Consider the following 15,053-nt stretch of genomic DNA (forward strand, 5'->3'; position numbering starts at 1 on the left):
TCATCTATTTAATTTATATTATAACATACGGCAGTTAATTCTATAACTTTGGCAAATGTACTTAAATTCGTCAGGGGCTTGCAGCACCTCCAGCACCTTTCCCATAGCTATGATTCTATAAGGAAAGAAATGATGAAGTGCTGCTGTGTGTAGGCCAACCAGACTGAATATGGATGATGATGTAGCCTAAATCAAGTGTTATGCTGCTCTGGTAGTAGCCTAATGTTGATATTTAAACTAAATAGCTTGCTACACACACTTGACCGGTCAATTCTCAAGCCATGCATGTTTGGATACTGGGCACACACAATCTCTGTACCCTGCAGGGCAGACTGGTTAGGGGTGGTGAACTTTACGACATCACAATGATATTTGGGTCCAACGACAAAAATGGTATACAAAAAAATTAAAGTGATACCAATACCCAAAAGAGCACTTGGAGAGTGAGAGGGCAAAGGGGCAGGTACTCAGGCACAGGTAAACCTCTATCCGTGCCTGACTACATGCACTGCCGACTCAGTGCCACCAACCACATGGAAGAATAAACACATTTGCTGTGCTTTCTTGTGTTCAAAAACGGTTAAATGATTGTTGCATTTGTATCCTGTCACTTTAGTTAATACATGATGGAGTGCTGTGTGTGTGTGTGTGTGTGTGTGTGTGTGTGTGTGTGTGTGTGTGTGTGTGTGTGTGTGTGTGTGTGTGTGTGTGTGTGTGTGTGTGTGTGTGTGTGTGTGTGTGTGTGTGTGTGTGTGTGTGTGTGTGCGAGAGAGAGAGAGAGAGAGAGAGAGAGAGAGAGAGAGAGAGAGAGAGAGAGAGAGAGAGAGAGAGAGAGAGAGAGAGAGAGAGAGAGAGAGAGTGAGAGAGTGAGAGAGAGAGAGAGAGAGAGAGAGAGGTAGCCATATGGAATGTGTTCTTTCTACATTTCCATGCTGCATCTACATGCTTTCAGTTGCTGTTTAAGTCCCATCTTTCTCCTCGTTTTCCAGATGAAGGGCACTACAACGAGTCATCAAGGCATGCGGCTCTGCCTCAGGACCCAGCCGTGCCCTTTAACCTCTCTGCCAGGGCAACGCCAGTGGAGGACGGGCCCCGGGCCCCTCCAGCCATACCCACGGACCCAACAGACCCATCAGGGGTGACAGCAGAAAGCATCAGAGTGCTAACTAATGCCTCCTCCTCAGCCATCAACAGTGACAATCAAACAGCAGGAACAACAGACCCTTTGTCTTTAGCACCTGTAACCAACAGCACCTCAAACACCAGCCCAGGTAGGACACGTCATCAAACAATAATCAAACCCATCTTGTTGTAGGAGGAAAAAAAACAATTGGTTTCTTGTCATCATCGTTGTCATCATCATCAGCGTTGTCATCATCATCATCATCATCATCATCATCATCATCATCATCATCATCATCATCATCATCATCCTCATCCTCATCCTCATCCTCATCATCATCATCATCATCATCATCATCCTCATCATTATCATCGTCATCATCATTATGCTCTGCACCTTCATTCCCTCAAAATCCCATTTTCTTTCGGTCCAGCTCATCCCACATTACCCTGCTCCATCCCCTCTATCATGCTGCCTCTCCAGGTCTGACCTCATCCTCACATTATGGGACATCATCTAAACGGGACATTTTTCACCTGATATGAATGACCTGATATGAAGCGATTTTTGAAATCCTTTAAAACTTCTTGCGGCGAACTATCCCGGATCCGGGATCGTGACTACGGCTCAAGCTCATTACCATAACGCAAAATGCAAAAAAATATTCTTAGAAATATTTAACCTCCACACATTAACAAGTCCAATAGCTCAAATGAAAGATAAACACCTTGTTCATCTACCCAGCAAGTCAGATTTCTAAAATGTTTTACGGCGAAAACATAGCACATATTTATATTAGACCACCACCGAAACAAAAGACGAGAGGCAGCCATTTTGTCCCAGAAAATATAAAATTATAAAAGCAGGATTAAAAAATAAACGATTCACTAACCTTTTGAAAATCTTCATCAGATGACAGTAATAGTACATGTTACACAATACATATTTTTTTTTCAATAATATGCCATTTATATCCATAAATCTCTGTTTACAATGACAACATTTCAAAAATGCTACTCAAATGTCCGGAGAAATGATGATAGCTCCGACAGATAACGTCAGATAACAAGCAATAAACATGACTAAATATACATGTTCTACATATAGTTACAAAGATACACTTCTTCTTAATGCAACCGCTGTATTACATTTATTTTTAACGTTACAGAATTCGTTCACTGGCTATACAATGAGACGGCGCTCAGATATTAGCAGTATGTCTCCTCTACGTTTGGAGTCCACAGAAACCCAAAATAACCACATAAATATTCCCTTACCTTTGATGTTCTTCGATCAAAAGACGTAGAAGGAGTCATACTTACCCAATACATCGTTTGGTTTCACGTTGTGTGTCTCTGTATTAGTATATGCTAACAGCTTCAGCTGAAATGCACCCAAAATGACTTCTGGTCCCGCACTCTTGCGCATCAAAACTTCAAATGTACATATTATATGTTGACTAAACTGGTCAAACTATGTGCAGAATCGAGCTTTATGATGTTTTTAACATGGAAAACAATGATCAGCGCGAACAGACAAACCGCCTTCAATTGCTGTTTCTTGGGAAAGAGTGTGCCCCAAATCGGCCGCGCGCAATAGAGTGCATGTATTTGAGAGTGACCCTAACATTTTCGCCCGCCAATCGACGAGGGTTCGCGAGATTCTCCCAATGAACGCGCCATTTGAAAGCAGGCATCGCGCTGAACACATACATACTGTTCCCAGATCGGTAGCTGCCTGGGAAGGGTGGGGGCGATGACGTCAAAGTTGACCCAACTTTTCTCTTGACAAGAGAGAGTTTGGGAGAAAGGCTGCCCTGAGAGTTCTGCTTTACATACAGACATAATTTAAACGGTTTTAGAAACTTTAGAGTGTTTTCTATTCAATAATAATTATTATATGCATATATTAGCAATTTTGGGAAAAAATATTTTCAGTTTACTATGGGCACGCACTTCCTCCAAAGGGGGCAGTATTGAGGCCTAGCTGCTCCTTCTTTCATTGCAGAGGAGGGAGACAGCAGTCTGCCTGCGAACCCAGATTTACCTACAGTCCCAGTGTCCTCTCTGGCCACATTGGGGGAGAGCGACGCCACCCTCCCAGACAATGTGACTAGTCCTTTCTCCACTCACACATGGAACACCACTACACCTGCAAGGGCTGACACCAACACCACTACACCATCCACCACAGCAGCACACACCAACCCAACACCAGACACTGTGACCAATGACAGTCTACAGCTCACGACTGTGACCACCACGACCGTCACGCCCCTGACCGTGACCACTACAACTGTGACACCCCAGACCACCACAGCTACGACCACAGAGGCTGTTACAACCACAACCTGGACCACTACGACCACACAGGAAGCGACCACCCTCCAAGAGACCACAGTGATGGCAACCACAACTGACCGAACCACGACCACAACCACAACCGCTCCCACTACAACCACAATTGCACCGACTACCACTTTGACCATCCCCACCACCACCAAAGGAACAACCCCTGGACCGACCACAACTGAACCAACCCCCACCAGTCCTGAAGGGGAGCATCTACCATGTAACATCACTGAGAAGACCTGGGTCAAAACAGGTACAGTATGGGCACTCAATCAACAGCAGCTCAGTTTGAAAACCGTTCATTAGTGTACTCTGTTTCGCCAAACAAATAAAACAAGATTTGAGATGCCACCGTATGATTACATCCCTAATGAAGACCTTCATATAAAAAATAATATATATATATATAACTGTTTGTTTTCCTCCAAAGTTTTGTCCATGCAGCTGTGGAGGAACAGGCTTGATATCATGACGAGGCAGAATCTGTCTAAAGGACTCACCCATGCTCTACAGAGGGCCTTCAATGACACCAATGTTTATGTCCAGGTCCGTATTATTCTGCTCTCTACTCTCTATGTGTTAGGATATTGTTACTGCTGTAGTGTAACTGGAGAAGAAAACCTACCACATCCAATACAGAATACAGTGCCGTAGTCCTGTTTAAATGTTGATATTCTGTGTTCACGTTGTGGGACAAGGATTTCATATTAGTTACTCTGGATGGCCAGAGTAACTAATACAGCTCTAGGAACTAGAGTGAGTGTATTTACTTATTCTGGCTACCCTCTTGGCCATACTATTCATGGGGTACAATCTCTCACTTTGATAGCGGAGGAGACTGAAGTGACTAACGGTGAAAGGATTTCAGTATGATGATAAATGGCATCTTGAATGGTGAATAGGCTTTGCTTTATAGAGGCTGTTAACAGTATGTGAAGAGAATAGCTCTTTATTGACCCTACTAGCTGAATGACTAAAACCTATTATTGCAGGCGTTTCCTCTTCAGACACGTCCATTATTCAGTTCTCTTGTTCTCTCTCTCTCTCTCTCTCTCTCTCTCTCTCTCTCTCTCTCTCTCTCTCTCTCTCTCTCTCTCTCTCTCTCTCTCTCTCCCTGTGATGGCTGACTCAGTTTAAGTCCATTGATTTCCTACCTGTGCTGTCTGTTTTTCTGTCTGTTTTTCTGTCTGTCTGCCCGAGGTGTAATTCAGTGATTGCTACTCTATCCCAGTCCTCTTCTCTCCCCCATCAGAACCCATGTATTATTACTGAGCCCGGAAGTGATCGGCAGGAAACAACACAAACACAAGCTGCATAGTTATGTGTCCGGGGATAGCTAGCTAACACATACTGGTGGAGACTGGAGAGGAGTGAGTGGTAGTACATAGGACCAGAAACACTAGTCTTGACCCACTGCAATTGTGTTGGGTGTTAGCGATAGCGATCAAGACATAAACAACACGTTTTCTCTACTCAGGTTGAACGGGACCTCTGCAGCCCTCATAATGTCACTCTTGGGTACTATGTAGCCAGTGGGAAAATGGTCTACATCGCATCTGTGGTGGTGGAGACACTGAATACCTATGGCTTTGACAAAGTGCTGGCAGACATCCGGCAGCACAGTCCTCTGGTGAAGGCTGTTCTGCTCCCTGTAGCCCCCTGGGCCTCCAGCCTCAGTGTCCATCTGCAGCTCAAAACAGGTAAGGCCCAATAGGGACAACACTTCACAACAACACATGTAACACTGCTGAATGATGTGACTATGCTTGTAGAAAATGTTGTACTGCGCTCTTGCGTACTGTAACTGAATGTGCTCTACTGGTATATTGATTGTTGCTCTGCGTTTGTGTTTTAGTTCTCAGGTTTGTAGGCCCAGAAGACAATGTCAACTCCTGCAGTTTTGTTCAAATGATGGAACAACGGCTGGAGAATGCATTTGAGGAAGCTCAGGACAAAGTGCTGGAATCTTACAGCGGGTTTTCTGTGGAGGTGTGTTAATGACTTTGGGCCATATTCAATCCCATGCAATTAGCATACCTGTTTAGCGTGTTGTATTTACATCGACATGTCTGATATCGTACAACATCCTTGTCTGTGTTTGTTCAGATCCAGAGCACCGCCCAGGTGATTGGCTCTCCTGCCGTGTCGCTGGTCTATGTGGTGAAGAACGAGAACGCGGTGCTGAACGGAACCGTCTCCAGCGGTCTCCTGAACCAACTGACCGCAGAGCTGGTGGGCTACTTCCTCTTCTTCCCCCCGCTCATCATCGCTGAGCGTAAGTGCCCCAGGGCATCACGGGTTTGCGTGATAGTTGTTTCCAGTGGCGTTTTCGTCTTGTTTTCTTCATTTTTTTATACAGAAATATGGCATATTTCCACTGAGTGTTGTCCTCAGCGAAAGCTTAAGTTTGCGTGTTTGTAAGTGTGTGGTCTGAACATGAAAATATGAATGGTGTCTTTATTTCATTATACCAGCAGATTACTGATAATTAGATGTTGAACTAATTGACAAAGGTGACGTTATGGTCCAATATTGTGCAGTGGAGAGGAGGCTGATTAGCTCACTTCATGCTAACCTGCAATTTGCATCACCTTCTGGGTGTTTCTTCAGAGAATGGATGATTTGAGCATGAAGGGAAGATCAAATAATATTATATTTTTACACTGAGTGTACAAAACAATAGGCACACCTGCTCTTTCCATGACATAGACTGACCAGGTGAATCCAGGTGAAAGCTATGATTCCTTATTGATGTAACTTATTAAATCCACTTAAACCAGTGTAGATGATGGGGAGGAGACAGGTTAAAGAAGGATTTTTAAGACTTGAGACATGGATTGTGTATGAGCGCCATTCAGAGGGTGAATGGGTGAGACAAAATATGTAAGTGCCTTTGAATGGGGTAGGTGCCAGGCACACCAGTTTCAGTGTGTCAAGAAGTGTAACGCTGCTGGCTTTTTCACATTCAACAGTTTCCTGTGTGTATCAAGAATTGTCCGCCACCCAAAGGACATCCAGCCAACTTGACTAGACTGTGGGAAGCATTGGAGTCAACATGGGCCAGCATCCCTGTGGAACGCCTTCGACACTTTGTAGAGTCAAATGCCCCGACAAAATCGAAGCTGTTCTGAGGGCTAAAGGGGGTGCAACACAATAGTAGGAAGGTGTTCCTAATGTTTTGTACACTCAGTGTATTTGAACCCTTCAAATCAAATCACGCTTTATTTATACAGCACATTTCAGACATGGAATGCAACCCAATGTGCTTTACAGGAAAACACTAATAAAAACAATGAAAATAAAAGCTCAAATATCCACTACACAACAAGCATAATATGAACAAACACAAAGAATAACACAAACTGAACAACTAAAAAGCACCCAAAGGAAAAAGATGTGTTAAGATCTCTTTTAAATATGTCCACAGTTTTGGCCTCCCTCAGGTTCTTTGGCAGGCAATTCCAGAGACAGGGGTCGTAATAAATAAAGGCTGCCTCTCCATGCCTCTTGGTCCTGGGTTTTAAGATAGTTAAACGGCCAGTGCCAGAGGACCTGAGGGATCGACTGGGTACATAACTTAAAAGCATGTCTGACATGTATTGGTGTGCACAGTCGTGGATTGATTTAAAAACCAATAGAAGAATCTTAAAATGAATTCTAAAACTCACAGGCAGCCAGTGCAGAGACCTTGAAACCGGTTTAATGTGGGCTCGCCGCCTGGTCTTGGTCAGTCCCCATGCTGCAGCATTCTGTATGTTTTACAGTTCACCAATGGCTTTCTTGGGTAGACCAGACAGGAGAGCATGACAGTAGTCAAGCCTGCTTATAATAAAAGCATGGATGAGTCTGTCTGTATCAGCCTGAGAGAGAAAATGTTCCTCAGGTGATACAAAGCTATTTTAGTCACATTCCTAAAAATAATTGTTCAGAATCTAAAGTAACACCTAGGTTTTTTACCTGGTGTTTTATCTTTATTGCCCGTGAATTCAAATGTACGGCTAGATTCTCTCTCTGTGCTTTGGCTTCAACAATGAGTACCTCGGTCTTGTCTTGATTTAGCTGGAGGAAGTTGTGAGCCATCCAAGTATTTTAATCACTAATACAGTATAAGAATTTATCTGTGGAGCTAAAGTCGTCTGGTGACACAGAAATGTAAAGTTGTGTGTCGTCTGCGTAGCTGTGAAAATCAATGCTGCACTTTCTGATAACACTGCCAAGGGGTAACATACAGTATACAAACTGAACAGTATCAGACCCAAAATCGAACCTCGTGGAACTCAACATTTGATGTGTATTTTCTCTGAGCTATGTAAACTAATTTAGAGGCCAACCCACCTCTCCAGTCTGTCCAGAAGGACGTCATGGTCAATAGTGTCAAATGCAGCCCAAGGATCTGACCCTAAAATGACATACCCAAATCTGTCTGTCTGTAGCTCAGGACCTGAAGCAACAATATGCATATTCTTGATATTATTTGAAAGAAACACTTTGAAGTTTGTGGAAATGTGAAATGAATGTAGGAGAATATAGCACATTATTTCTGGTAACAGATAACACGTTTTTTTGTATTATTTTGTACCATCATCTTTGAAATGCAAGAGAAAGACCATCATGTATTATTCCAGCTCAGGCACAATTTAGATTATGGCCGCTAGATGGCAGCAGTGTATGTACAACGTTTTAGACTGATCCAATGAACCATTGCATTTCTGTTCAAACTTTTGTGTCAAGACTGCCCAAATGTGCCTAATTGGTTTATTTTGAACTTTTCAAATTCTTAACTGTGCACTCTCCTCAAACAATAGCATGGCATTCTTTCACTGTAATAACTACTGTAAATTGGACAGTGCAGTTAGATTAACAAGAATTTAAGCTTTCGGCCAATATGAGATACGTCTATGTCCTGGGAAATTTCCTTGTTTCTTACAACCTCATGCTAATCGCATTAGCCTACGTTAGCTCAACCGTCCCGAGAGGGACCCACCAATCCTGTAGAGGTTAAATCTACAAGTACATGGACAGAGAGCTGTTTGGCCTGTGTTGGCTCTAAGATAATTTATCACTTGAACTAAGGCTGTCTATGTGCTGTGGTTGGCACGAAAACCAGATTGTATTTTTTAAAATTACAGTTGGCACTTAAAAATAATTTTGCTGTTTGAACACCAATTTCTGCAGGGAGTGATTAACAATAGCTTACACTTCTTCAGATATGCAATTAAAAACATTTTTGACGAAGGTGCTGGGGATAGGATCGAGAATGCAGGTAGATGGCTGAAGTTGTGATATCACTTTCCTGCGCATGTCTGTGTCAACCAGGTAAAATGCATCCATTGTGCCTTTGCTTGGTAGCCTGTCATCAGGCTGTTACCCAGCCTGATGTTGGTTATCTTATCTCTGTAATATGCCACAAACGCATCACATTTAGATGTGCAAGAAAGTTCACATAATTTTGGATTTATCAGGCCATCAACTGATCGAGAAGAGCACTCAAATAATTCTGATTAGTAGTGATCAAGTAAGAAAAATATGCCCGGACGGCATTTCTAATTGCCTTGTTATACACTACCGGTCAAAGGTTTTAGAACACCTACTCATTCAAGGGTTTTTCTTTATTTTGACTATTTTCTACATTGCAGAGTAATAGTGAAGACATCAAAACTATAAAATAACACATATGGAATCATGTAGTAACCAAAAAATGTGTTAAACAAATCAAAATATGTTTTTTATTTGAGATTCTTCAAATAGTTACCCTTTGACTTGATGACAGCTTTGGACACTCTTGGCATTCTCTCAACCAGCTTTGTGAGGCAGTCACCTGGAATGCATTTCAATTTTCAGGTGTGCCTTCTTAAAAGTGAATTTGTGGAATTATTTTCCCTCTTATTATTAATGTGTTTGAGCCAATCAGTTGTGCTGTGACAAGGTGTGTGTGTGTGTGTGTGTGTGTGTGTGTGTGTGTGTGGTGTATACAGAAGATAGCCCTATATGGTAAAAGACCAAGTACATATTATGGCAAGAACAGATCAAATAAGCAAAGAGAAATGACAGTCCATCATTTTTTTAAGAAGGTCAGTCAATACGAAATACGAACATTTCAAAAAACTTTCAGAGTTTCTTCAAGTGCAATCGCAACAACCATCAAGCACTATGATGAAACTGGTTCTCATGAGAACCACTATAGGAATGGAAAACCCAGAGGATAAGTTCATTAAAGTCACCAGCTTCAGAAATTGCAACCTAAATAAATGCTTCAGAGTTCAAGTAACAGACACATCTCAACATCAACTGTTCAGAGGAGACTGTGTGAACCAGGCCTTCGTGGTCGAATTGCTGCAAAGAAACCACTACTAAAGGACACCAATAATAATAAGAGACTTGCTTGGGCCAAGAAACACGAGCAATGGACATTAGACCGGTGGAAATTTGTCCTTTGGTCTGGAGTCCAAGTTGAAGATATTTGGTTCCAACCGCCATGTCATTGTGAGACGTGGTGTGGGTGAACTGATGATCTCCGCATGTGTATTTACCCCCATAAAGCATGGAGGAAGAGGTGTGATGGTGTGGGGGTGCTTTGCTGGTGACACTATCTGTGATTTATTTAGAATTCAAGGCACACTTAACCAGCAGGGCTACCTGCTATAGCATTCTGCAGCGATACTATTCCCATCTGGTTTGCGCTTCGTCAGACTGTCATTTCTTTTTAACAGGACAATGACCCAACACACCTCCAGGTTGTGTAAGGGCTATTTTACAAAGAAGGAGAGTGATGGAGTGCTGCATCAGATGACCTGGCCTCCACAATCCCCTGACCTCAATTGAGATGGTTTGGGATGAGTTGGACAGCAGAGTGAAAGAAAAGCAGCACAAAAGTGCTCAGAATATATGGGAACTCCTTCAAGACTATTGGAAAAGCATTCATCATGAAGCTGGTTGAGAGAATGCCAAGAGTGTGCAAAGCTGTCATCAAGGCAAAGGTTGGCTACTTTGCGGAGTCTAAAATCTTTATACTGTATAACACTTTTTTTGGTTCACTACATGATTCCATCATGTTATTTCATAGTTTTGATGTATTCACTATTATTCTACGATGTAGAAAATAGTCAAATGAAGAAAAAACCTTGAATGTGTAGGTGTGTCTAAACTTTTGACTGGTACTGTATATATGCATTTTTTTAAGCACAAAACTATTTAGGCAACAGGGATATTGATCCAGAAAGGGGATTGAATGTCTCTGCTGTAACCAAGAGGCTTGATCTTGGTATCAAGCCACGTAGCTTTCAAGTTAGCCAACCAAATGCATAGCTGGACTCCTGAGCTGGATATAATTTATTTGGCACATCTTAGATTTTGTGTAGTTATACTGAACTTATTGTTATAAGCAGTGGCCGAGCACACACCCCTGCAGCCCCTTGTATTGCCCAAGCCTACTCTCTGTAACCTCTCTCTCATCTCTGCTCTCCCTCTCTCTTTCTCTCTCCCCTTCACTCCACAGCACTAGAGTACCACAACCTCAACACATCCACTGCCACAAAGCACTACTGGGTGATCACAGGTGATTTAAACTGTCATTGATTTTCACTAACTGCTAGTTAGTTAGTGCTTTGGTCGACTGTGTGTTGTGTACATTTGCCTGTGGTGTTTCTTCTTCAAACATCTTTGAGCTCCTCCTTTCCCTCCCGAATCCTATTGATGCATTATTTAGAGCTTCCTGACATCTGTTTCTGTGAGATCACATCGGATAAATGCTCGGTGTGAAGGAGGCCCTGTTTTGTGAGAGGACTCTAAATGGCACACCTTTCTGCCACTGTCGTGATGAGACAGCAGTGCGCCCAGGTCAGCCCTACTATAATATGACTTTCAAGTTTTAAATTGAGGAATGACCAAACCTCTCTTTCCTCCTCTGTCCCTATCCCACCTCTCCATTACCTCTCTTTTCCTCTTACCTCTCTCTCTCCCCACTCCCCTCACGTCCCCCTCCCCTGTCTCCACCTCTCCCGTCCCCCTCCCCCTGTCTCCACCTCTCCCCTCCCCCTCACATCCCCCTCCCCCTCCCCGTCTCCACCTCTCTCTCTCTCTCTCTCTCTCTCTCTCTCTCTCTCTCTCTCTCTCTCTCTCTCTCTCTCTCTCTCTCTCTCTCTCTCTCTCTCTCTCTCTCTGTGCTCCACTGCTCTGCAGTAATTCAGGATGTTGACAGCTCTTCTCTGGAAGGGAATTATCAGAGCTTTGCTAGTTTAATGGAGCAGCGGCTGGCTGAGCTTTTTTTGGTGTCTGGGCGTCAGGGGAGTCAGGGGAGCCGCTTTAGAAGGGCCACCACCGTTGGGAGCTACACCGTCCAGGTGAGGCGGACACACACACACACACACACACACACACACACACACACACACACACACACACACACACACACACACACACACACACACACACACACACACACACACACACACACACACACACACACACACACACACACACACACACACACACACACACACACACACACACACACACACACACACACACCCAGGGGACTGCATGCTCACTCACTGATAAACCACTCAGTCCCATTTTATGTTCACTTGCCCCAGAGTTTCACTATTTTATGAAGATTCACGGAATTTCTATGTCCCCTTTTAGGTTTTGTCACAGATTAACATTTTTATGTAACGTCACAGATGATCAGGTTTTATGAGGGGGGAGAGAGCTCATGTAACGGATGTTGATCTCTTCCATTTAACACTCCCTTCCCCCTTCTTTATGGCAAGCTTTAATCACAGCCCGTGATGAAACCATTATGATGTATTATGGACATTAAACATGTGATCTATACTAAAATACAATGAATTCCACTGATTCATATTAATCCCATGAGTGTGTTCCCTGAGTGCTGTTATTTTTTGAGTGTTTCAAATACATAATTATTGCTATTATATTTTTGCAATGTCTCATATGACAGCACTGCATGTCTCATGCCATATGACAGCACCGAATCCACCAAATTGTGCGGCTCTTGTTTAGATGGTTGGCATTCGTCGACTCCCGGGGCCTAAGAACTCAGCCGAAATGACCTACTATGCCCAACTGAATGGTGCCCCCATAACTGGCACCACAGCAGCTAAGACCCTCAGTACCTTGGATTCCCAAACCATGGCCCTCACTCTGGGCTACTTTGTCCTGCTCCAAGCTGATCGTAGGTTGTTTTTTTTACACATCTTTACCAAACAGCCTTAACATTATTCTCTTACATGAAGTCTACAGAACTAGCTTTTTCAGTCATAAAGAGATGGATGCACAGGAGTTATTGCAGCATATTTTAGTTATGCTCAGGCTGAAGCACTTCTATCTGTCTCGTAGCCTGTTGAATAGCTATGTGCCTCCATCATTGTGTAATGATTGCAAACAAAAATACATATTGATAGATATGGGTGTATTTATTTTGTCTCCATGGTTCCCCGACAGCTGTGGTAAAGGTCCCGCCTGCCAATCTGTGGATCATGGCTGTGCTGACGCCTGTTGCCCTGGTGATGGTTGTTGTCGCCATGGTCACCGCCATCTTGTGCAAGAGGAACAGGGTCATCTTCAAGACGGGCGCTTTCAGGAGCTTCAAACCCCGCTCTAAGGTGAACTTTACATATCTCTTATCACCTTAATGCGCAGTTCAGAGAAATGTCTTTGTCTTGGGCGGGTCTTAACACTTCGTCTTGCGTTCGCTCCATTACTTCTAGCCAATGGCGACGATAGTGATGGGTGCTCAATAAGCATGATGGGGGCGGCGAAATGAGAATCCAGATGGTTAATGTGATGGAAGTGAATCCTCGGCTAAATGTCCCTTTCAATTGTCTTCTTGTTTAGACATCCTATCGGAGGGAGGGCAGTTATCACCACCAGGTATTGACTGAGTGTTATTTGTGAATAAATGCATGTTGACAGTGCCTGGGGGGAATCAATGGAAGGGATGGAGTGGGCTCACCATGGCTTATCGTCCACGATCACTGGGCCATTTTATACGTCCTTGTTGCCTTCCAATGCATAGTAATGATTCTTATCCACCAGGCTTCTTCTCATCTCATACCAGCCAGTGACTCAGTGGCGCAATGCAAGCGATCAGTAATTTTGTTACTCGATTAAATATTGTGCCATTTAGATGAATAGAGATAGAGATGAATAGAGATAGAGATGAATAGAGATAGAGATTAATAGAGATAGAGATGAATAGAGATAGATGAATAGAGATGAATAGAGATAGAGATGAATAGAGATAGAGATGAATAGAGATAGAGAATAGAGATGAATAGAGATAGAGATGAATGAATAGAGATGAATAGAGATAGAGATGAATAGAGATGAATAGAGATAGAGATGAATAGAGATAGAGATGAATAGAGATAGAGATGAATAGAGATGAATAGAGATAGAGATGAATAGAGATGAATAGAGATAGAGATGAATAGAGATAATGTGTAACTTCTGTACGTCACACCAAAATCACTCCCTCCAGAAGAACAGGTGTATATTTTTGGATGGGAAAAGAGAAGCGCCAGCTCCAGTTTATGGTGTAGGTCAAGGTCAGACACACACTAGTGTCAAGTAAAAATAGGACAGTAGGATAGGACTTCCTCTCCCAAAACGTGGCCAATTAGCACCATATTTGCCAACTGTATTTTACATGTGCGAGTACAGTGCTTCAAGGCTTTGTTGATTTGTCAAACTGTTTGCGACCCTTTCATGTCACTGGGTTGGTTTTGAATGTGACATGAATGATTTGAAACGGCACCAAAATAGGAGATTCGCATGCGATGCTGCGAGGCAGATTTCTCTCTCTGTCCCTTGCTGATCCAGAGATGTGGCACGCATGCGCAAATTAGACACACGTTCTTATAATTACTTGGTTTATGAATAGCTTGTGGCGATATGACAAAAGGACATTAGTGGTAAATGTGCTGAGTTGAGCTCTTTGGTTCCACCACACTGCACATATGTGCAGTCTGTTGCAGTGGAATGTGTTTGTGTCCAAACGTTCTGGGAATGAAGACAGAATACCAAGCAGAGCCTAACCCACTAGGGAGATAGTGGACTTCTTGAAACACCAGTCCCGGCACATAATTATCCATCAAAGTGGGACAATGACACAAAGCTGCAAATCAATGGCATGGCTTCAGTCTGCATGGGGGTGTTTTTGTTGTGGCGTTGATCATTCAATATGTGAGCGTATTTCATTGCTCTCCAAACACAGTATGTGGTATAGTCCGTCACGTGGCTTTATTTTTGGCCGTTTGTGCAACGTAAACAAATATCATGTCAATCATAATTGAGTTGTTTAGAGTGGTTCTGCCATGAGGTCTCTTTTACAAAAAGTCCCTTGTTCAAATTGTTTTAATTTTTTAAAATCAAACCTCTCCTTCTCCATCAGTATACCAAAGGAGCCCAAGTCAAAACACAGAATCCATCTTTGTCGAATACATCACAGATTAGCCTTGTGCAGAGTCTCGGATCAACTCCATGTCTTTATCAAACTGGGCAGTTGAAAGATGAAAGGAGGCCATTTATGAAGTTAACCGCATCAAGTGGACAGAGAG

The 15,053-nt window shown here is 43.0% G+C and overlaps 1 protein-coding gene across 5 annotated transcripts in view; it reads left to right on the plus strand.

Annotated features, from left to right (window-relative positions):
* Positions 1 to 15,053, plus strand: part of LOC118401010 (UPF0606 protein KIAA1549L-like) — a 43,123-nt gene that overhangs the window by 16,843 nt on the left and 11,227 nt on the right. For 4 of the 5 annotated variants that reach the window (XM_052474759.1, XM_052474757.1, XM_052474760.1 and 1 more), the window contains exons 2-12: positions 990 to 1,271; positions 3,131 to 3,727; positions 3,905 to 4,020; positions 4,952 to 5,174; positions 5,330 to 5,463; positions 5,581 to 5,749; positions 10,970 to 11,029; positions 11,653 to 11,813; positions 12,496 to 12,667; positions 12,937 to 13,097; positions 13,330 to 13,365. In XM_052474759.1, coding sequence (XP_052330719.1) covers positions 990 to 1,271; positions 3,131 to 3,727; positions 3,905 to 4,020; positions 4,952 to 5,174; positions 5,330 to 5,463; positions 5,581 to 5,749; positions 10,970 to 11,029; positions 11,653 to 11,813; positions 12,496 to 12,667; positions 12,937 to 13,097; positions 13,330 to 13,365 — 2,111 coding nt within the window. The remainder of the gene's footprint in view (positions 1 to 989; positions 1,272 to 3,130; positions 3,728 to 3,904; positions 4,021 to 4,951; positions 5,175 to 5,329; positions 5,464 to 5,580; positions 5,750 to 10,969; positions 11,030 to 11,652; positions 11,814 to 12,495; positions 12,668 to 12,936; positions 13,098 to 13,329; positions 13,366 to 15,053) is intronic. The other variant, XM_052474761.1, reaches the window with a different exon arrangement.

Source organism: Oncorhynchus keta, chromosome 22 (genome assembly GCF_023373465.1).
Source record: "Oncorhynchus keta strain PuntledgeMale-10-30-2019 chromosome 22, Oket_V2, whole genome shotgun sequence".
Taxonomy (NCBI): domain Eukaryota; kingdom Metazoa; phylum Chordata; class Actinopteri; order Salmoniformes; family Salmonidae; genus Oncorhynchus; species Oncorhynchus keta.